At 50.7% G+C, this 23,825-nt stretch overlaps 1 protein-coding gene across 4 annotated transcripts in view; it reads right to left on the bottom strand.

Moving 5' to 3' along the window:
* Positions 1-1,497: 1,497 nt before the first annotated feature.
* The window catches only part of LOC309444297 (brain-specific homeobox/POU domain protein 3), a gene marked incomplete at both ends in the record, with an annotated part of 44,674 nt that continues 22,346 nt past the window's right edge, over positions 1,498-23,825 (bottom strand). For 3 of the 4 annotated variants that reach the window (XM_082061994.1, XM_082061991.1, XM_082061992.1), the window contains one exon: positions 1,498-2,403. In XM_082061994.1, coding sequence (XP_081918120.1) covers positions 1,498-2,403 — 906 coding nt within the window. Of the gene's footprint in view, positions 2,404-2,965; positions 3,086-23,825 lie in introns of those variants that run through there. The other variant, XM_082061993.1, reaches the window with a different exon arrangement.

The following is a 23,825-nucleotide window of genomic DNA, read 5'->3' as shown; positions in this document are numbered from 1 at the left end:
CATGGTGCTCTCGCTCGGGGCGAACCTCCCACTGCGTCCCGAGTGGGGTAGAGCAGCTCTGCCCGGAACTTCGTTGCCTTTAGTTGAATTTCGTTTCTTTCCCCACGGAAGAGGAAGGGCCGAGTCCCCCACCCCGACGGGAACCGGCGGGGATGGTCTGGAACCGCCCCGGGAGAGGGGGACCCCGGACCGGAGGGGTCCCTGGAGCCGTGCCCGGTGGCCCCAGTAACTGCAGGAGGCAGGAGGGTGAGGTAAAACGTGCATGATTTATTTTTGAAATGCTGCAGCGTACACAGACACCAAATTTCGTTCAGCACACACACAGCGAAACGAAGTATCGTTTAATTAAAAAAAAAAAAAAAAAAAGGAAACGAAGGTAAATTTCTCTATTAAATATGCAAAGCAAAAAAAATAATTTAAAAAAAAAAAAAAGTATTCTTGCCTTAGAAAGTGCAGAGTTCACTATTTGCAAAGGCGGCTGCCCCCGCAGGGCGCTGGGGCGGGATGCTCGGGCACCCCCGCGGCCCCAGGCCGGTCCCGCCGCTCCTGTGAGCCCGAATGACATGATTGTCGAAGCGTAGGATTTTTTACAGTGAAATAATACGGATAGCAAACAGTTGGAGTGAAACCAAAGCAAAATAAATCTCCGTTTTCCCCGAACAAACCGCGACTCCAGGGACGCGCCAATTCTTTTCTTTCTTTTTTTTTTTTAATTATTATTATTTTATCTTTTTTTAAATAATTTTCTCCTCTTTTTTTTTTTTATTTTTTTATTTTTTTTTAAATTTAGCCGATGAGGTAGAAACAGAAAGGTTATTGCAAAAATGCGATGGGTTTGCTGGGGACGGGGGAGAGCGAACAAAACCATGCAAGTGCGTGTGTGTGCATGTGTGTGCGTAGGGACCCTGGCAGCGAGCGCGGGGAGAACAGACCAGCACCTCTGTATTTACAGCCATCCAGGGCAGCTTCGAGCTGGCTTGCTTTCTTGTTTGTTTAATTTTTATTTCTAATTTTTGGAGACAAGAGGATCAGGTACCAAGGAGAGAGTGGCGCCACAGCCCCCACCTGCCCAGCCAAGCCGGGAAGGGGTGAGGAGCTGCAACAAAGACCCGCCAGGCTCTTGCTGCCGCTGCCCTGACTCCGGGCACCCCGCAACTCCCCCTCGGCCTTTCATTTTGTCTTTTCATTTTTCTCCATCTTTTTTTTTTCCAGTTTTATCTACAAAAGCAGTCTGTATCAGTCATAACAGCAGGGCCGCTTTGCCCGTGGGTGAGGAGCAGGCACCAAACTGCTTGCTTCGTTTTGGGCAGGTTTCCCCTTTTTAGGTTTCTTTTTCTTATTTTTTTTTTTTCTTTCCATTTTTTTTTGTTAAAACACACACACAAAAAAAAGCCAACGACCCCAAACCCTGTCCATTTTGGAGGGGCTGGGGGCCAGGGCTGTGGCAGGTCAGCTGGGGGAACAGGCACTCCCCCCACCACCCTCCCAGCTCCTTCTTCAGTAGGTGGCAGAAAATTTCATCCTTTTCTGCTTCTGTCTCTGATTGCAAAACCAGACCCGCACCACGTTCTTCTTCAAGTCTAACTTCTCAGCGATGGCAGCGATTTTCTCTGAGGAAGGCCGCGGCTGCACGGCAAAATAAGCCTCCAGTGAGCGCTTTTCAGGGGCAGCGATGGAGGTGCGCTTGCGTTTCTTGTCACCCCCTGTGTAGATCTCTGGTTTGGTCATTTTCTCCCTCTGAGCCCTCTCGGCCTCCTCCAGCCACGCTTCTAGGATGGGCTTGAGGGCCACCATGTTGTTGTGGGACAAGGTGAGGGACTCAAACCTGCAGATTGTGCTTTGGCTAAGGCAGCCCACCCCGGGGATCTTCAAGTTGGCCAACGCGGAGCCCACGTCTGCCTGGGTCACCCCCAGCTTGATCCTCCGCTGCTTGAACCGCTCGGCGAAGGACTCCAGCTCCCGGGGGTCCGTCTCCGTCTCGGGGCCGGAGATGACAGCGTGGGAAGCGAGGCCATGGGGGTGGGACATGTTCATAGGCTGGGAGTGGTGGGCCATGTGGTTGATGGCCGACATGTGGGAGTGAGGGTGTGAAGGTGTGGAGCCCACGTCCGGGCCCGGCACCCCTCCGAGCGGGAGGGCAGAGTTGAGGTGGTCCAGCAGCTCGCCATCCAGGCCCTGGGAGGGCTGGTGGTGGTGGTGATGGGGGTGGTGAGTGGTCAGCACGGACGGGTGGTGCAGGTGGACGGAGGATGAGGTAGGAGTGCAGGACACGCTGCTCATGGTGTGGTAGGTGGCATCTGGCTTGAAGGGGTGGGTTTTCTGCGATACTATATCCACAGCGGCCAGAGCCTCAGCACCCCGCAGCAAGGTCTCATCAAAGCCCGCAAAAATGTTACCCTGGATCTGGATGGGGCCAGGGGGAAGGGGGGTGGAATAGAAGTGGGAGCAAAAACAAACCAGAAAAGTGGAAGAGGATTAAAAGGAAGGCAGTGTTACAGAGATTCTGCTCTGCCCCTCCAACAGTGCCTGGGACAGGTAAGATGAACGGAGTTCAACCCGCTCCCCCCTTTCCCCCTAAATAAAAGGACCAGGAGCAGGGTGTCAGGCATCCATCCGTCCCCCCGGGATCACCTTCCCAAAAAAGAGAGCAGCGGCAGCAGGGCAGGGAGCCGCCGGGAGTCCCGCAGAGCCCCTGATCCGCCGGACGGCAGCGGGCAGGACGGCTGTTCCCCCCCAGCCAGGGACGGGGACCCCTGTTCTTCCCCCGCTTTCCCTCTCCCAGCTCCGAGCACCCTCGGCGACAGGGACAGCCCCCAGCCCGCCGGACCGACGGCGCTGCGGGAGGGCTGTGACCTCCCAAAACCTCAAACCCAGACAGAAAGTAAGTTGGGGAGAGCGCAGAGCAGGGTGGACCCCCGAAACCCATCCCGGGGGGAGCGCGGAGCCCCGCCGAGGTGCGGCTTACCTGGGGGGCGGGCAGGCAGGCTCTGCGGATGGCTTCGGAGCTGGTGTGCAGGTGGGGGTACTTGGGCTCGTGCAGGATGGGGTGCATGCTGAACGCCTGCTTGCTGTTCATGGACATCATGGTGGGAGAGGAACGGGGCAGGGGCGCTCCGGGCAGCCCGGCTCCGGGGGCGCGGTATTGTCTGTTTCCACCGCCCGGTATCAATGGCATTATAGCCCGGCCCCCCCGCCCCCCCGCCCGCTCATTGGACGGGTCGCGGGAGGAACCTCCCACCGCCCGCCCCCGGGCAGTGAGCTCACCCCCCCTCTCCGGTTGTATCCCCCAAACTGGGGCTCGGCCCCCCCCACTCCCCGGTACTGTGCAGCCCCGGGGTCCCCACCGCTGCGCCGCTCTACCGGTCCCCCCGTCCCGTCGAGGGGATGCGGGGGTATCGTTCCGGCCTCCTTGCAGCTCGCAGCGGCGGCGGGGGAAGGTGAGCGGTGCCGGGCCGGTGCTGCGGCCGCCGGGCCCCTCTCCTGCCCCGGGTCGCCGCCGTCGAGCAGCCCCGCGGCTCGGCACGGAACGGTACGGCCCGGCCACGGCCGGTGGTGCTCCCCGGCTGCATCCTCCTGCCCGGCTCTGCCCGCCCTGACGAGCCCCCTGCCCGGCTCCTGTCCAGCCCTCCCCGCTCCCTGCCCGCCCCCCGGCTCTGCCCAACCCCCTGTCGGGTCCCTGCCCGCGGCTCTGGGCTGCCTTTGAACGGGGGAATTCGGGGAGCAGAGCAGATTCTAGCCCTGATGTGAGCAGAAGCCTTCCTGACTCCCCCTTCCCTCTTCCGAAGGGAAAAAGTTCCTTGGGTTAAAAACCATAAAAACAACGAAATAAGAAGTTTCATCCACTTTTTTTTTTTTTCCCTTTTCCAACGAGGATACCTGGCTTGATTACCCAAATCCTCCTGCCCGTGCAGTGTCCCATGGGCTTAATGTCTGTCTGTCTGTATGTCTCTTTGCAACCGCTCCAGCCTGACAGTCTTCCTGTGACAGGCAGCAGCACTGTCAGCCCAGAGCAGGGGGGCTGATGGAGGGGGAACCCCAGCACCTGCTGGAGACGGGGGAGATGACCACGGGGTTGATGGAGGACAGGAGGGTGCTTGGTCATGCTCAGAGCAAATGCCTTCTCAAGGGAACAGTGTGTGTTTATGCGGCTCAGAAAATCCAGTCCCAGCAATGAGTGTAAGGACGACTTTACGTGGCGCAGGTGTTTCAGGAGAAAGGGTTAGTATACATTTTCTTGGCCACTCTCCCACTCACCCTCTTCTCTACAGAGTCTGCACACAGCATCCTCCGAGATGTCCCTTCTCATGGGGACACCTTGGGTCAAACAAAGTCAACAAGTGTCACACGGAAAGGAAAATTCTTACCTAATCGCAGTGTTGCCTGAGGGGCTGAAGTGGCCCCCAAAAGATGGTTCTTTGGGTCTGGACATGCATGAGGAAAGCTCATATCCAGTGACATGAGACTCGAAGGCAACCATCACCATGTGTGTTGCTACCCAGATTCAGGCACAGCAATGATGCTTCTGCAGAGAGAAGGTCCATAAATTAGACCCTTGTAGCACATTGCTGGCACAGAGGGGCGGAAGAGAGGCCACAGGGGGATGAATCCTGACTCTGGAGTAGTCTGCCTGGGGGAAGAACTGCATCAGCACAATGATGCTGCCAGGAAAGCCCTGTCCTGCGTGGCCTGAGAGATGGGAGAGGGTCTATGGCAGCCCCTACACACCATGGTCCAGAAAGATTGTCCGGTTCATTGAAGTGTCCTACATGTGCCAGAGGCCACCAGGCCCAGCAGTGTGGCCTGCCAAAGTGCTGATGCTCTGACTATCCGCAGGCAAGAGCAGGCAGGAGCTCCAAAGCCTCTTCCCCTCCTGCTTGCTCTCAGCGCAGCTCTCTGAGTCATGGTCTCCCCTCTGCTGCTTGTGGAGAGATTACAGCATCAGGTGATGGGCAGAGGAGAGCGGCTGCCAGAGAGGTTCCCTGGAAGCTTTCTGTACATGGAGACTCAGGGAGAATTACTGCAAAGGGGAATTGTCCCCCTTGGGTGCTCTGCAGTGGGCCCAGGCACTTTCTTTCCCCTTCAGCTTACAGCTCCTGGATTTGCTAACTCTCTTGTGACAGCCACAAGCTTTTGTCAGGGTATTTCATAATTTCTTTTTCTCGGCTCTTCTTGGAAACCTCTCTGTCTTCTTTCTCCTCACTCTCTGCATTTCAGCAGCTCAGAGAAGGAAGGCTGGAGAGAGCAGTTCAGTCCCTAACCCAGGATTTAACTGTGCTGAAGGAAGCAAACCTTGTCCTGAGCTGCTTTTTGCGGCAAGGAACTGACTCCAGACTCTGCCCCAGAATGTGCCCAGGAGGTTGGGGACTGGGAATACACCTGGGCATGTTCCTCTTCTGCACGTCGCTCAAAGAGTCAGCTGGAGAAGTCAGATGCGAATCTCCTCTTTAAGGGACTCAGCACCTGGGTTTACACACCTCCAGGAAGCTCAGGACCCCATGAAGCTCCATGGACAGCACAAAGCTAGTGAGCTCAGCAGGAAGTGCAGAAATACATTTTCCTGTGCATTAAGCCATTTCTCATCTCATTTTCCACACTTGCAACCACTGAAACAATTGCTGGAGCAGCAGAACCACTGTCCCAGGCCAGCTCAAAGACTCAACTAGCCTTGGATCTTGGGTGTTCATCTAGGAAAGACAGATAATAAACAGATGGTGTTCCCTGCTTTTCATTCCCCTTTTCAGCAGATCTCTTCTCCAAACAGTCAAGCCTCCACCCTTTGAGTGTCTCTTCATCACACCCCTGAGCATCTTGCCCTGGACTTGCTTTGTCTTGGCAATGAACGTTTTGAGCAAGAGCTACTCAGGGTAGGATCCCCAAGCACATATCTGCACACACTAGCAGTGACAGACACGTGTAACACAGGTAGGGACACAGTGGGGCACCACGGTGACAGCAGGAACCCCCTCCCTGCTCTGTTCCATGGATGAACCTCTCCTCCTACCAGCTCCTGCATGGATTTGTGGGCTGACCCCAGCAGTGAAAAGAGCAGGTGCCCTCCATATGAGCTGTGCCAAAGCCTCTCAGTATGTTCAGGTGTTACCAGGTTCCTCCTGGCTTGGGAAAAACAGGCATCTTACAACCAGGGTGTTCAAAACCAAAGCAAAGCACCAAATAAGAGGGTAATTTTCTACAGCAGCAATAATGACTAACATCTAAATTACTTTCACAGCAACTGTGTACTGGTTGTTTCTTTAGCCCTTTGCACTTCTGAATCTTTATAATCTACTTTGCAAGGAACGGCCCAAACTTTCAGGTGATTGCTAATGCTCAGCTATGGCTTTCTTGAGTAATGTGGGGCAGCTTCCAATACTCACTGTAGTCTCCTCGTGTATATACTAGGTTTACCCCCTGATCACTCCATAGATGCAACAGTCCAGATTCCCCTCTCTTATCCATCTGTAACAGTAACTCCTGTAAAGCAGGAGGTATTTCACCAGGATAAGGATAAAAGATAGGAGAGTCAGGATCAAAGACCGAATAAACACACTGAATAAAGAGCCTTATGATCTCAATTATTTGGAAACAAACTCCTTCTGGAGGGAGGCCACCTTCCAGGCCAAGAGCTGGCACACTAAGAGTTGGCTTTGGGAATCCTTTCTGAGATAAATCCCTACACAGAAATGAAAAGCCAGAAAGCCCTTTGACTTTTTGTTGCTCTTTGTGATGTACAGATGTGGTGGTTATCTGCTGTGGCACAAAAAATTGGCAAAAAGGGCCAGGGATATTGTCGATATTGTGGGTATCATGACATCTACATCAGATGCTCTCATTTGTCGTTCCCACTGGAAACTAATCTTGGAGACTCTCACCAGCAACGTGTATGCTCAAGAAACTCCATCTGTCTGTTGCCTTTTGAAGATGACCCATAGTTTCTGTCTGGCTTCCTGTCTCTCACCAATGAAATCTTGCAACACTCCACCTAATCCCTACGTTTTTCAATCAAATGACAACTCAATGCAGACTTTTTAGAGGATTGTCCTGCCTGCCATGTGGTTTGGTGCCTCAGGCAGTTGCCTCCAGACTCCAGCTGTTTTTATTACCTAAGTGGGTTTGATTGCTCCTTCATTTGTGCCTGAATGAGAGCCCTTGGCACCCTCGTGGGCTTTAATGGGGTCTGTGTGTTCTAGCTACCAATTAAACCTGCTGGCAGCGATTAACAGCTTCCAACGTAACACTAACACAGAGCAGAGGCAACACGGCTTTCCAGGTTTCCAGGAGAGGATCGGGTGGAAAAGGGACATGGCTTTCTGCAGGGCGATGTGGCACAGGGGCCCTTCCCAAGCGGACAGCTCTGTTGGCTGGAAATGACCCTGTCCCCAGGTGACCGCTGCCACTTTCTTCTCATCAGCGGAACTCTGGCTTGGCTGTCCCAGGCTCAGTCTGTGCCAGCTCAGACACATGTTCCAGCAGCAGGCAGGTAAAGGTGACAATGCCGATGGGCAGCCTGGGGTGGGTGTCACCCCAAAGCATGAGAAGAGACATTAGGGGACAGCTGCCCACCTGTATGTATGGACTGGAGGGACCGCCCCTAGAAAATTGTGTGTGGGGTGATGTAGAGATCGGGAGAACAGTGCATGGAGGGTGGTCCACCCACCAGGACAGTGTGACAGGAAAGGAGAACCTTCTCCCCTGCTCCCCTCTCCTTGTGGTCCTTCCCAGGAACTGAGCAGGTGGAAGTAGCCAAAAATGGTGAATTTCTAGTGCACTGGAAATTTTAGATTTATACTTCATTTCAGCCCCAAATAGCCAATAGTTCTTGCTACCTGCAGCCGTCCTGGTCCCTGCCTGTGGCTCTGCCCAGCCTCTGGCAGCATCCTCGCTGGCCCAGGGCCACCAGTCCTGTTAGCCCATCCCCTCTGCCCCGCTTGGCAGCTTGACAGCTCTGACACAGCCCACCGCCATCTGTGGAAACCCTGGGGAGGATCCATCCATCAAAATTAAGATGTTTGGGGATTAAATGTTTCAATCTCATTGGAATTTACATTTTCTGATGAAAATTTGCTTTGTCAGAAAATGTGTAAGTGGCCCTACCTGCCAGAGGTTCATACACTGTGATCGAGCGATGGTTTAAATCGCCTGTTTGAGTGCAGGAACAGAAAATCAAGCCCCAAGTGCTTTTTAACAGATGCACTAAACTCTATAATCTATGTGTTTTCTGAGAGAGGCTCATGGCATCGAGGAGAACATTTCTCCTCGGGGAGAAGCTCGGAGGGTGCTTCTGCTGATTCCAGCTTGATGTGAGATCAAAAACACAGCCACGACAGCCCCGTGCTACTCTCTGCAAATAGTGGTGTCACACAAGACTCAACAGAGTCCGAACTCTGTGCTGGAATTAGAAAATGACATCAAGTCACGGTTCAAAATCCTATGCTTTCAAAATGCCTCTTTTTCTGGAGGCTGGAAGAGGAGTACAGAAATAGCTCCTGAGGACGATGAGAGCAGTTCCTTAGCCTGAATACCACAAGTGTATTTTAATGCACAGGTCTAGCACTCTAGGTGTAAGAGAAAGACTATCCATGCAGGCCAATGCTGCAAGCCAGCTTGTAAAAATCTTTATTAAAACCCCGCTGAGCCTAATCGTGAAAGATAGCTTTTAATTAAAAAATGCAACCATTCAGCCAACTTTTATAGGAGATTGCTATGACCCCAGGAGATGCCAACCAGGAATAGACTAAACTCCTTCCGGAGAGAGGGATTTTTCCCATCCCCTGTTAGCTGGCAGGGAACATCTCTGTTTTAAATGGGCAACTTCACAAGTTTCCTGAGTGTGGTTTCTTCCATTAGGAAATGGGAATCTTTTAACAGCTCACCCAGGCAGCAAAATTCCTTCACTCCATCTATTGCATTAGGAGCCCGGAGTCCATGCTGCTCAACTCGACGGAGCAGGAGAGAGAGCAAGAGAAAAGAAAATCCAGATGGGGCAAAGTGTAGCTCGACTTTTTAATACTAAATTATTTACAGTAAGTAAAATCGTGTGTGTCAATTGTGAAAAGAGTCCAATTTGTTTGATTTACATTGCAGGGGGGTGCCCTAGGGTAGGGGGTGTTTAACTATCTCCTCTAATGTAATTGCCTATGGCAGCCCGTTAAATATTTGATAGGCTGCCTGAGCAAAGTAAGGAACTTTGTCTGATACGCTCCCGCAACCCTTTCAGTGTATCAAATGTATTTGCAGCCAGAGAGTACCTGAGCCCTTTCTATTGTGTAACTGGTGCTGAGCATGCTCGTTTTAAGCCCATGCAGACTGCAAAGGGCATGTGTTAGCCCACTTTGTGGTGTGCTTGTGTTCTGTGGGAATGTGTGCTTCCCACTAGAAAACGGGGCGCTTCCACTGTACCGACAGACTTATTTTACATAAGAAGCCCAAGTTTCTCCTCCTGTGCCACGGAGGGAGCATTTTCCTGAGCTGGAAAAGCAGTTTTTGCTATTGGCAAGGCTGTGCTCGTGGCTTGGAGGTTTTGGCCCCAGGGCAGCTCCCTGTCCTGGATCACGGTGGCTTTGCAAAGATGCCCTTCGGGTGCAGGATGGTCTGGCCTTGGCTCAAACCTCGGCTGCAGGATAGTGAGTGGGATGGGGATACAGCGGAGGTGGGCAGGACAGCACAGGGGCTGTGGGTGCCAGCAGCAGAGATGAACTGCAAAAAATTCAGGGGTCTCAGCTTACACAGTCCAGCCCCAAACTGGCCTCTTACAGCTTTTACAGTACTATCATGCCAGGTGGACAAACTGAGCATGAGGTGGGTGCAGAGAGGTGAAAAAGGTCTTACGCCTGTCCCATACACTTCTCCTTGACTGTCCTCCATGGGACGGACATACCATGTCCCTCCTCCCCACTGTACCTCACTGGTCTCTATTTGCAGCAGTGCAGCCCAGCCTGAAAACTGGTCAGAAGAGCAGTGTTTGACGCTGCACAGGTCCTGGCTGTTTCCACTCCAGCTTTTGCCAATGGCAGGTCTGTTCCCAGGAAAACAGCAGTCCCTTAGCCCAGGCTAAGAGGAGAACAGCAAAGTGCTTGAGTAATCTGCCCCTGGGAGATGCACAGCTGCTTACAAAGCCTGTTCACTGGCTTGGGGATCTACCCCAGCTCATGCTGTTTCCTCTGCACTGTTCAGCAGCTCAGTTTGTTTGGAAAACTAAGGGGAAACATGCACAAATCTTGCTTGGTTGTAAGGGGACCTCTCTTTTAAGGGCCTTCGCTGTCGCAGAGTTTAGTGGTCACTGGAGGATACTGATGAAGAAAAGGAAAGAGGTGGTTCTCAGCAGAGAAGAAGGAGCTCCCAGAAGACAGTCTGCAATGGTTGCCATGACTGTTTTGTTGCTAAAGGAGGAGGGAAAGATGAATTCATAAACTGCCCCACTGGACTTTCTTCCACAAGGAATGAAGCACTTTTCTCCTTCCTCTCCCAGCTGGGAGGAAACCCCACGTCCCTGCTTTGGCCAGCTGTGATAGAGCCTGTCCAAGCCCACCCCAGCACCACCAGCTGCCTTGACAAGCAAAGGATTAACTGTTTCCACATCCCACGTGGAATGTCAGACCTTTCCAGGGACAGCGCTGACCCCAAGACCTCAAACACCTCCGGCATGGGGACAAGGTTTTGCTGCTTAGATAAGGCTGAGGGAAAGCCCTTCTTCCTCTCTGGTCCACCTTGCCAGTCCCTAGGAATTCCTGGAGGGTAGGAAATATCACATCACCCGCCTGGGATGGTAAATATTTAACAACGGGAACACCCCCTTCCTTTCTCTCTCCCCTCTTCATACATATTCAACTCCTGCATCTCTTTCAGTTGGCAGCACTGCCCCTCTCCTGCTCTCCTCCATCGTGGTGCCACAGCAGTGCAGCACACTCATCGGTGGTGGGGAATTAATTGAGGTGGCCATAGTTCAGGAACAGTGAGAGCTTATAGGAGTGAAAGGTATTAAGGTGTGTTTGGTCCAGAGGCAGAAAAGTGTGGAATGACCTGTGTCCCCACTGCTTGACACCCTTGATTTGCTCAGGTTCCTTTCTGGGACTTGTGCTGTGCCGTGAGAGCACCCCCAGTTTGCTGTGGCAAACCACAGGTCAAACCACACCAGGGAGTGCACTGATAGTGTAAGGTGCTGCTAAGAGAGTTTGGGCACCCAAGGGGGCTGTTCCTCAGCACTATTCCAACTTACTGACCCAGCCAGACACAGCCCTGCTCTGAGATGTACCTCTTGGATGGCTATCAAGTGAAGGAGGTCTTAGGATCATTTAGGTTGGAAGAGACCCTCAAGATCATTGAATCCAACCATAACCTAACTCTGTTGCCCTCTAGAAAAGGATGTCCAAGTCATGTCCCAGGAGAGGTGGTGTCTGCAGGTCGTCTTCCCTTTGAAGGGGTATAGAGTCCCAGATGTGGAAGAGATACATGGAAGTCTCCAGGCTAACACCCTCTTTGAAGTAGGGCCAGTGAAAGCAGGTTGCTCAGGGCTTTGTATAAGGAGGTTTGAACATCTCCAAGGATGGAGATACCACAGTCTCTCTGGGCCCCTGTTGAGTGAGCACAGAGAGGCTGTCAAGGATCGCAATCTACAAATGCAACCAGAAGTTGCCTGGAGGTGTTGTATCTGCCTGATTTAGCATGGAAACACTGTGGGGCTGCAGATGAAGGGAGCTGGTCTCAGTTCACCAAATGGGACCCACATCAAGCTCCACACCGGTCCCCACGGACCCCCTGGGATTTCTCAGGGGGTTTCTGTGGCAGTGAGGCAGAGGCGGCTGGTCAGGATGGAATGGAGGGGGGGATGGAAGACCACTGGGTGAGGAGCAGGAGGAGAGACCTGCTGGGGCTCCAGGATGCAGGAGGAGGTTTTGCAGAGCGTGGCCATGCAGGAATCCAGGCTGATGCTCCCAAGCCCCTGGGGGCTCTGGCAAACACACGCTTGCCGACACGGAGGCTCTCTGTGGTTCTCCATCCCTTGCTGCTCGCTCTAGCTCTTACAGAAACCAGCTCTATTAATATCCCCATGTCTTCCTCTCGGCCCATTATTCTCCTGATGGCCCAAATTTCCAGTTAGCTCCTCTCCAAATTTAAACGATTGCTTCCCCCTCTCCTCTCAACTCCCCCCCACCTTTCCGAGAGATGATGTCACTGATGACCTATATTCTCCTTCCTCTTAAATGACTGGCGCCGAGGCTATTAGATCCCTGCTACTGGGCTGTGATTGGCTGACAGCCAGTCCCAACCTCACAACTAACCACGGCCATTCACCAGGAACGGGGAAACTCCGGCATTGCTAGCGCGTTGAAGAAAGGGAGAGGAAGGAAGGATGGAGCTGGCTGGAGCCTACTCCCACCCAGGGGGGATGTTACCAGGGAAGGGAGGAAGAGGAGCTGTAAAAGAGTTAACAGCTTTGACCAGATGAAAGCAGCCATGAAATGTGTGGAAAGCATCTTCACTGTCTTAACTTCTATCAGGGTCTGCCAGGACCTGGTGGCTGAAACCCTGTGGACCGCTGATGTGATCGCTTCTCCTCTAACCCATCTTGTAGCCCCGTGGCTCCTAAAGCACTGCAGACATGGATGGGAACAGCATTGCTATATGTGTCTGTGCACCTCAAAGCCTGTGTAGCCCAGAAAGTGCCATGTGGAACAGTCTCTTTTGTGCCTAGAGGGCCCAAGTGTGTTGTATTTCCCTGTAACCCAAAGCACCATATCAAAATCCAGCATGCTTCTGTGCAGAAACAAACTCTTACAGTTATTTTCTGTGCCACGATTCAGTAGAGAATCTCAGCCCACATCAGAGCAGGCAGTGCTCCCAGCACCAAGTCATTAGTCCAAATCAGTCCAAATTAAGCTCAACCGGTCTGTGAAAGAGAGCTCCATGAACAGCCAGAAAGAGACTTTCCAGATGGTGTGAGAAAACAGGGCAATGCCCCTTCTGCTGCCCACAACTCTGGTCAAGGCATCCCGTTTCTAAAGCCTTCCTAAGAGTCACCTCTGGCTCTTCTCAGTAAACAACAGGACTTCAGTGCCTGTTTAGTCCTGGCCTAAGAGCTGCCATGGGCCAATGCCTTTGATACCACCTGGTGCTGATCAGCTAAGAAATGAGAGAGTGTGAGAGGAAGGGAAAGTGACATCATGAGTAGAGGTAGGAATAAAGATCCCTTCCTTTCCTCTAGCTTTGGTCATCACTTCCATTTCTACTTTGTGGCCCTGTTCTACATTGTTTCAGCTCTTCAGCCTATTGTTAATCCCCAGTCCCATGAGTCGAGCCCAGGTCCTCCTAGAGCAGGGTTCCCCGGCAGCTCTGCCCATGCAACACCCAAATCCCAGACTCCTCATGCCATAAGCCTACCCCATCCTGACCAACTCCCACAGCTGGTGGGAGACATATTTGAGCAGAAGAAAGGCCCAGCCATCTAGGAAAGAACCCAAAGGCCACTTTTGACATCCTGCTTCTTCCAAAGAAGTCATGTTTGACTAAGAGGTTAGTTTTTGGATGGGTGATGGAACATCTATCTGCAATAGCACCTTCATCGCACTCGGCCACAGGGGTCCCACCACTCAGGAGCGTTAGCCAAAGGGATACAGCAGCCCCAGGACACAAGCGTGCAGACTGTCCCCTCATCCAAAGGACATTCCTTCTGGTCCTTGCTTTGCTATATTCAGCAAAGGGGGCTCTCTAGAAATTAATGTAGTTAGGATTTCCAGCAAGAGAGAGAGGGAAAAGAAAAGAACAAGAAAGAAATTATAAGAAAAAAGAAAGACAGAATGAAAGAAAGGAAGAAAGGACAGGAAGAAAATGAGGAGAGAAAGGGAGGAAAAATAAGGAAGGAAAGAGAGACTCTTGGTTTTCTGAGTTAGAAGCAAAATTATCTTGATTTCCATTTGAATAATTCATGTTTGCCACGGGCCATGTATTCCTGAGCTTGTGTGTCAAGTGTTTATTGAATATATCTCTTGACAGGGCACTTGTGTGATATTCAGCCATTGCCAGAGTGTTAAAAAAACACACACAACAAATGTAAAAGGAGGGGAAAAAAAAGGAAATGCTGAAATGATGGTTCCCTCCACCTCAGTTTGAGAATAATTGGTCCAAATGAAGCCCCTTTATTTTCAATAAAGAGTCTCCCCCTGCCACCTCCCTTCCGTGGGGAACCAGCTGGGAGTCTAGCATTGGCGGCTGGGACATTGTCCTTAGACCCAGAGGGAGAAGCTCAGTGATCATCCTAGAAGATGAGCCTGGCAGGTGCTGGAGGGACTGGAGCCTTTTTCATCTCCTCAGCTTTTGATAGGAAGTAGAGATGTGATCTTGAAGACCAGAGATGTCCCATCCCAAACGTTTCCAACTTGGAAGGAAGCCCAGTTGTGCTGTAAGCCAGGTGGTTCAGGGTTGGTTCCCGGATGTCTTGGACCATTCACCTTCATCTCATAGTCCACATGGCCATGGCACCATCAGCTAGACAGTGTAAGTGTATATCACGTGTACTCAGGCATCAGGGTTCATTGCTGCCCAGACAGTGATGGAGCATGGGTGGAGATCACTCTTCCCAGGTAGAAGCCACTTGAGCAACAAGGAAAAACACCCATCCTCCCTGGTCCTTGGTACTGGGGGACAGGAAGAGACAGGAGAGACAGAAGCTGGAAGAAGGACATCTCCTCTGCCTGGGGCAACCCAGACCAGACCAGGAAGATGAAGCCATTATCAGTGGATAGGTGGAAGGCTGTGGTAGCCCTGGAAACAGAAAGAATGGTGAGATCCTTCATTAACGGTAGTGTTGGCTGTGTACTCAGTGTAGGATGGAAAGAGGTACCAGAGCCAAATCTAGTTCCAGGGCAACAAGTGGGGAAAGATTTGGTCTCTATCCTGGATGATACAATTACAAGTTCTTTGGAGGATTCGGGGAGAAACTCATATGTTCCTACTGCATCACTCAGACCTTAGTCTTCATACAGCTCCTGAAGGCAGTGATGGAGGGAACACAGGGTGGCAAAATCCACCCCAGACACCCTGTCACCCCCACTCCTGCCCTGACACCTGCACCCCAGAGAGGCTCAGCGATCCCTGGGAGGGCAAAGGACACAACTATGGGGAGACCAAGGCCCAGCTGGGGGGGGCAGAAGAGAGGGTCTGCAGCAGCTGGAACAAGTTCACTTGGCAAATTAGAGTCTTCTGATAGGAAACAGCCTGGTGCATGGGGACCCACTCCTGTGTGGCTGCTGGCAAATACCCATCAGCCTCACAAGTTGCCTCACAGCACCACCCGTGACATTGAATCCTGTAGCAGAGCTGGGATATCACAGAAGTGGGGTCAGTGCAGCCAGGCTGGGGGTCTGAGTGGGGCAAGACCATCAAGGTGGACCTGAGCACGAGGGGAAGAGAGCAATGCAGGGATGCCCAGGACGAAGCCTTGACCATTGCTCTCACTCCCCCTCAGCAGCCAGACAGCCAGGGAGACCCCCAAAAAGCAAAGACCTCCTTAAAAGGTGTCATTTGAATAACTGTTTAGGCAGAGGGAGGCAGCCAGACAGGGGACGGGAGCCCCTCACCGCCTGCTCTCTCCCAGCACCCAGTTCACAGCTGGTGCACCAGCAGGGATCCCTGCTCGGCCATATGCTCTACGTGCTGCTTCAATTACCCCTCGGAGGAGCCGGGACTTGCACAGCTCCTGCGAGGGGGAGGAGGGGGCCATGGGGGAAGGGAGGCAAAGCTGGTGGGGAGGAAGGACAAGGCGTGGGATGCCAAAAGCAGGAGCAGGGCTCGTGGGTTTAAATCAGAGCACCTTTGCTCTGGTCCACGTGGGACACCCCTGGTGCACCCCAGGGTGTCTTTGTGTACAAGACCATCCCCCGTGTACAAAAGCATCCCTGGCATCTGAGGGCATCCCTGTCAGCCTCCTGCTGACACCAGCTCAGCACCAGTTTAACAAGCCCACACAGACCCGCAGCACACCAAGGCGGGCAGCCCCTCTGCACCCTTTGGGAGTGGATCTGGACTCAAGATCCAGCTCCTGCATTAGGGATCTATCCCCAGCTGTAAGGATGGGCAAAATGTCCCCAATCCTCCTTCTAGAAAGCTGATTATTTCCAACCTGAGCCCCTGAAGAGAATATATGTAAATGGGAAACCAAAAATTTTCCACTACTGTTTTCATTTTCATAAAAATACCCTTGTGATTAAACAGAAGTGTTCATGGGGAAACACTTTGATTCCTTTAAACATTCTTTACTGGAAAACCAAAACCCTAAAAAACTAATATTTTTTGACCTCCAGACCATGTTTTTTATTTTCTAACTTCCTTTTAGCTTCTGAAATTGTTCTTGTTTGTGTTTTTAATTACTCAAGGAATGTCAGTGTGTGATTACCTGATGAAAGTAAAAACTATTTGGTTTTTCTGAGTATTTCTAATATCGGATTATTCACTACACCTTGAAACCAGACCAGAGGAAAATACTTTACATGAGAAACACTTGTTACTATGATGCTCATTAGACAGATCACCCTGGTCCTTTTCACGCTGAAAAAATCTCAGCCTTGCACACACACAGATTGTGTTCCTCCGAACTGGAATCAGATTCTCTGTTCCTTAGGAAATCTGGTAAAGTGGTGGGGTTTTTAGAGGGGGAGTGTGGGGGGTTTAATTAATTTCTTTTCCAGTTTTGAAACAGGATAGAAAAGCCAAATGTGCATGGAAAAAAAAGCTTAAACGTAAATCATCAGTGACTGACATGAAGCTTATCAGATAATTTTGAAACTCACCACCTTCATTTCAACTCTTCCCAGCCACTGAAAATACTTTTAAGATCAGAAACAGCAGGCTTTATTTCAAGCAGTCATTGTGAAATGAAAAATATGTCAACATGTGCTATCAAGAAAAGCATCAAACCAGGACATGTCAGCATTCGAGGTAGCATTTTGAGTTGGCAAAGATTCATCTGGAGGGTTTTGCTAGTGCTTGTTTTGATCTCGCTGCACCAGGAGCCTCTGCAGTGACTCTGGAGCATTCCCAGGTCCAGAGCCCTGGTAGACACTCCTGGATTCAGACAAGACTTGGGCACGATGCTCCAATCTCTACAGAGACAACTGTGTCTTGTTGTTCACAAGGTGGGAGTTCAGTGTAGAAAGAGGTCATCTCGTTAAAGTGGTGCTAGCGGATGTAGCCAGGCTGTGTCCTGAGTCCCTGCAGGTGGACAGACGTTCCCCGCAGCTCGGACTGCAAACCCTGCATCTCTTCCCCATGCTCTGCTCTTGCCCCCTTGCCCACAGCCAGCAGTCACTGACCAACACCAAACCCACATCAGCACCCCCAAGAGCATCTGAAACAGGAACGTCTTTCCTGCCTGGGCCAGATCATTTTTCTGTTAAGCTGGAGAGCGTGGGCTGTGACCCATATGATGCCTCCATCGAGCATCGCCAGCATGGGCTGGAGTGGAAATCCTCCCACGCCAGAGGGACCCATTGCAGTGAAGTCTGTAAGAGCTGCATGGGGCTGGGAGCAAAGGCTGTCACCGATCCGAGAGAGCCTTGCTGAGGCACACGAGCATCTTGAATCCTGACTCACCTGGAGCGGGGAAGAGAAATTAGCAAAAACAAATCAAGGGCTAATTCCGAGTGTCAAAGCCACTTGAGGAAATTGTTTTGCTTCTGGGAGACCCGCAGGCAGAAAAGCTTGCCTGAATAAATGAGTCCCTCATCCACCAGTCCCAGAAGCTTCCGCGACTCACTCATGTCCAATCACTGCTGTCCCAGAGACTTGTCCCCCCCTTGATCCCTTGTCCCAGCACCTCTCGACCCTGTTTCCCCATCCTCCCACACCAGCAGAGGTCACAGCAGAGGAAAAGCCCAGCCTAACACCCTGTGAGCCAGGGTGAGGGGCGGAGTGGTCCAAGCGGAGCACCCCGAGGTGCAGGGTGAGTGCCAACATCTGCGGGTGGGAAACAAGAGGCAATTTTAGCCCAGACCCCTGTGCAGGTGACAACGGCCTGTGAGCGCACGGCAGCAGCTGTACGGTGCAGGCTGGTTTTGTTCTGGGGACAAAGGAGGGCTGAGCCAAAATTGCACTTGGGCAGCAGTTCAGCCGGGCTTTCCAGGCGGTAAGTGCCTGTCTGCAAACAAACCCTCCCCAGTGCCCCCGGCCACCTGGGACCAGGCCAGGCAGGTTGCCCATAGCCAGGAGTCCCTGCAAGGCTATCTGGTGACAGGAGCCCGCTTTTGTCCCGGCTCCTCCAGGGAAGCAAGCACAGGGTGTCAGCGATGTGCAGGGGAGGCATCCAAAGCAGGGAAAGTTTATATCTTCAGCAGGTTTCTTTCCTTTCAGAGGAGACAAAGCTGTCTGTGCTTTCACAGTGCCTGTGTACCTGCATCTCCTGGGGAATGGGATCAAAGCAGCTCCATGTCTCAGGTGCTGTATTCGCACTGCACTCACCACCCTGCTCCCATTTTTAACCCCATCTTTCTGGTCCTAAAGGGCACCAGCACTCCCACTGCATTCCCTGGTGCTTGGGTTGCTCAGAGACTGGTGTTCAGCACTTTTCCTCCGCAGCTGTGGTCATCCTCATAGCTGTCAGGTGAACAGCCCAGAGGTGACTGTCCACACATAGGGTGTCCCTATGACCTGGCATAGGAGCATCTCTCCCCTGGGTTTGCCTGGAGGAGCTCACACTCCACTTGAGGACAGCTTCCTTCTCTGAAAAGTAATGCACAGTTTGGAAGAAAACCATCTGAAATGAGCTCTGTCCTTGCACTTTACAAGCAAGTTACTTCTGAGCTGTCTTGTTCAGCAACCGCATGATTGTAACCAGAAGTCCCATGCCAGGTGAGGCTGGCTTCAGCCAAGTGTCCACAGCCATCTCCATGACAGTGGTAGGCACTTGGACACACAACAGACACGAATTGCTTACCCAGCACCGAAACAGCAAGAACAGTAAGGTGTCAAAATGGCTTTGGATCTTCTGCAGACATAGGATAGGAAGGTGTCTAACACGGCCTACAGGAGACAGTATTTTTCAGAGAGGAGGAGGAGGGACAAGATGTGGGGAATATCTGAGTGAGATGGTTTATTTGACCTTCATGTATAAATCTTCATTGTCCTTCCTGACAAACAGAATTCTTCCAGGCAGGACCCAGAGGACTCGGGGGAAAAAAGGGTTAAGAGCCCTCCAGGCCATGGGCTGACCCACAGACCTTCCCATATTGTCCCTTTTCTTATCCCCTGTCACTGGGGAGATCAGCAGCCAGCAGATTAACCTGGTCTATGCCCTGCAGGCACTTTGGAGATGAAGGGCAGAGGAGAGAGAGGCTGATCTTTGAATTCCAAAATGCTTGGATGTCCGTGTAGGAGGCAGAAAAGGGCTGGAGGGGAAAGGATGTGCAGGGATGGTGGAGAATATTAACCAGGTACTCCAGCTTCCTGCTCTGAGGGTGTGAGGTCCAGCCCTTGAAGCTTGTGTTTTCCCGAAGGGCATCAACAACTCAGGAGCAGAAAGGTTCCTGCGAGAAGGTGCAGAAGGCTCTGGGATGAGACTTTGTGGGTGAACCTGGAGCTGCACAAGCCAAGTGTCCAGCAAGCAGCCCAGGGGCAGGCTGAGGTAGATGGAAAAGCCGCTGCCCGCAGGTCAGGGAGGGCTCACGCTAAGTCTTGTGTGAGCACTGGCCTTGCCCAGCAGACATGCGATGGGCTGAACCTGCTGTGCACTAGTTCCTGGGAGCCCTAATTAGTGCCCTCAGCAATGCATTAGCACCAGGGGTGCAGCTGAGCCACAGCCCTGACACGAGAGTAGGGCTTTACAGATAGTGTCTGCTTGGGTGAACTAAGAAATGGCAGAGGAAGAGAAGAAGGGATATTTCAGAAATGATCTGATTTGAGATTTTCTTGCCTAAACCTGAAAACCTCCCAAGTTGAATAAAAACAGCGTGTCCAAGCAAAGCAGATGAGTTTCACAAAAGCAAAGGAGGGTGGATGGATGGCAGGACTTAGGTACCTGCTGTTCACAAGGCCAATGATGAGAAAATATTATCTTTTCATGATGGAAAGCTTCAATATCCCAGGGGAAGCCTTGAGCATGATTCCCATCACTTTCTGAAGGGACTTTAACTCAGGTCACTCATGCTAGAGCTAAATCCTGACCTCAGGCTATTCTGGGGCTCAGGACTCTCCACTCCTCTGAAACCTATTCCATTTGGCTGGGAACAATTCAATATCCACACAGGGGTGTGTGTGATCATGACTTGAGTCCAGTGGTTAAGACATCTGCACTTCAGGCCTTATTCTTGTGAATTTTCAAGTGATCAACGCAAAATCAAGAAGATGTCTCAGGAAAGTGCATCACTGTGGCCTCCTGTAATGTAAGGGGCAATGTGGATTCAGGTCCCAGTAGGCAGCAGCTTCTGTTGGCTGGGTGAGAACTTTTACCTGTCCCTGGTGGGAAGGCACCCACCTCTTTCTATTTAGTTTCATAGTACTAGCTCCCAAAAGATGTTTTGTTTTGTTTTTCCTTTCTGCCCTGCTGACACTATCTTGTTTCCTTCACTCTGACATCCTGGAGGTTCTGCCTTGTAGCAAAAGCAAATAAGCCCTCCAGCTCATCCTGGCTGGACCCAAAGTTGAGAAAATACTCAAGCTCTCCTCCAGTTATTAGCACGTTTGTGGAAAGGCTGGAAGCTGCTTCTAGCACATAACAGTTTTTGTTGAAGTTATCAGGAAGACCAGCATTGCTATAATGCACAGTGCCTGGCATGCCCGGAGATCCAGCACTGTGCATAAAGCAATTTAATGGGGGATGTAAGATACAACCTTTCAGAAACTTCCCTACTACAGTGGGAACAAAACCAAACATCCAGACCCAAATGCTACCCAGACCAAAGCTCTGGTTTATGGTACCCACCTTACACTGAGATCCTATAGCCCTGAACTAGCCAAGGAGAACAGAAGAGATCCAATTTTGCTGTTTAAACCTGATTTCCAGCCCATAATTTAAATTTCTGTTGCTGAAAACCATTCAGGGCATCTCCTAAGTTACCAGTAAATTATTTTAAGGGCTCACAACTGTTGCATGAATCATACAATGGGCTAAACAGCAAAAATGCATGAACCTTTTACAACAGAGCTTTAAATTCTCTGTATTTCCATTCTTTGAATGGAAATCCATAATAAATCGTGTAATAAACACTCATACTTCATGCAACATCTTCTCAGTTTGCCTGAGTGAAATTTGCTTTCTTATCTGGACAGGGGACAAAAATTCCTGGTTGCCTTGCAATTTGATTTTGATTTCAAATCCAAGTTCAAAATCTCCACGATGTCTTCTAGCTCAGACAGCTCCTCCCCAAAACCTGCCCCAAAAAAGCACTGGTGTTATTGTGGACCTCAGCCACTTCGTTACAGGATTCACCTACACTCAGCCAGGTTGGAGGGAACCAGAGACAGAAAAGGGATATCAATGGTCGTGGAGCTGAATGAGCTGATACTGATGGGAGAAGCTGTCAAGCTTCATATCTGTCCATCAGTTCTGGGCAGAGTTGCCACAACATGTAAGTGCTGCTGAGCTAGCAGTGGCACAAGGCTTTCAGAGGTATTTAGGAGAACACCCATGATTTGAATGCGGATAATACACCCGAGTGTTGCTAACAGCCTGGGACTAAACCAGCTTGAGCAAAAGGAGGGGCGCAGATCTGTTGCTTGACCCCTCCATCCCCAACCTGCTATGAGGATAATTGACTGTTGTTATCCCAGAAGCTGCAGGAGCCAGAAGGTAAGAGGAGAGCTGTGCAAGGACAATATCTAGGGTTACCTCATGCTACCCTTAGTGTGAGCCTTGAGCGCGAATTCAGACATGCCTCACCCAGGAAAGAACCCAGATCCAGTGTTTCTTGTGCATCTCAGTGTATTTAAGCCGAAACCTTCTTTCATTGATCAAGGCCTGAAATCGATGGGCATCAGAGCACTAAGACACCATCCAAATAAAGCTAATACAAACAGCAATAAAATAGCACCATTGATTTTAAAATTCCCCATCTAAGGCTTTATAAAGTATTCATTAAATGTCTATTAGGATAAATTGAAAGCATTAGGATCATGGGTAACTGGTTATGCAGATTTGCAAGCGTTTTTGGTTAATTTATAAATGCTACATCTACATAGAGAAGTAGACATTGATAATATTACTCCAATCTGTTTTGTTTTTCTCTATATAACTCAAAGTTGTGAATATCATGCTATTAGAGGCAGAAAGGGATCCATTTCCTTCTCTACTGTATTGTAGGAGGTCAATAAGCTAAGGAAGACAACTGAATTTTTCATCTGTTAAAAAGAACAAAGACACATTTAGTGAACACTTTATGTGGCTTGGAGAGAACGGCACCACTTCATTAGAAAGGTCCTGATGCTTGCTGATTACACGGTTGTTAATATGGTTGAGAGGGTCACAATTTTCAAGCACATGGTGAGTTGTATCACTTTCACCCCTTGCAAATAGAAGCTGCTTTGCTAACAGTGGGGTGTGTGTCATGTATCTATAGGGCTATCAAGGAGGACGGCAACGCACACTCATTTAGTGATTGTCAATCAACCACATAGCATGGATGGAGCTATTGCTCAACAGCAGAGACTGGAGCACTGGAAAATGGGATTGTAAAACACACATAAGGGTCTGCTCTCTGCTGGTGATGTAATTATTACTCCCTGCGACTGAGAGCAATGACAAATCCTGTCTCCAGCAGCCATGGAAGGTAACCCAGCGATTGCCTCCAAGACACGGGGCTTGCAGGCAGTTACAGGAGGTGAAATAGCCTCGAAGACCTCGCCAGCTACAGCGAGAAGCTGGTCCATGAATGGGGCCATTAGTCACACTCTCCTGCACAAACAAACCGGAGCACAAAGAGGCCATTAAGATGCCCAGAACCAGGAGGCAGAGAGGGGATCTCCGTCATCTGGCCCTGTGTCTTCTATGCTGAACACATCAGCCTTATTTGAGGCTCAAACCACCTGTAATTAAGAATTACAGTTATTAAATGCAAATATCCTATGTTGGTCCATTACGAGGCCCTGCAAAGTATGCACATGTACTTACAGAGCATCATCTTCCTCACTGCAGCCTCCAGAGTATTTACAACATCTTGGAGGAGGGGAGAAAAGAGGGCATGAATAAAAACCTCCCTCCTGCTTATGGACTGGTTTATTTTGCCATGCAGGTTGTTCAGAAAGAACCCTCCTCTCTGCAATACAAAAGCTCTGCCAGAGATGTTTTTTCAGAGCGCCACAGTCTGAAACACCTGAGATGTAGCTGTGGGAGAGTGTGCCAGGAGTTTTGGTTGCCTTCCTGCTTTTGGGGTAGACTCAGCTTCCCTGTGACTCAGTTTCCCCACTACAAATCACAGAGGAAATCCTGTCCTCAGTAGCTGGATGTTATGGAGATGAATAATGCTGAGAAAGCCTCAGAAGAACATCACTGAACAGCCCATAATAACTCATCTCTCCTCTTAGTCCCTTCTCTCCATGTTGCATTTGCTTGCCTCCGCTCTCCTCTGTTTCCCCTCTCATCGAATGCTCTGAAAATACCTGGTTCTGTTGCTTTGTGAATTATTGGAGGCATTTACCATAGGCCCTCTCATTAATTATTCACAGCTGTTTTGTTCTGGGGCTCAGATGTAATTAATGGCTCAATTAATATTTAAATATTAACTATTTTTAAAAACCCAAGACATCTCTGTTAAGCTTGTCCATTGAGAAATCAAATGCAGGGCAAGCGAGACTTGAGCAGGGAAGCTGAATAGTGTAGTGTGGACAATTCAGTCCTTCTGCAAGCACAG

Source organism: Streptopelia decaocto (assembly GCF_964273445.1).
Source record: "Streptopelia decaocto genome assembly, chromosome: 10".
Classification (NCBI taxonomy): domain Eukaryota; kingdom Metazoa; phylum Chordata; class Aves; order Columbiformes; family Columbidae; genus Streptopelia; species Streptopelia decaocto.
Note: the sequence above shows the minus strand (reverse complement) of the source record. Positions and strands in the feature narration are given on the sequence as shown.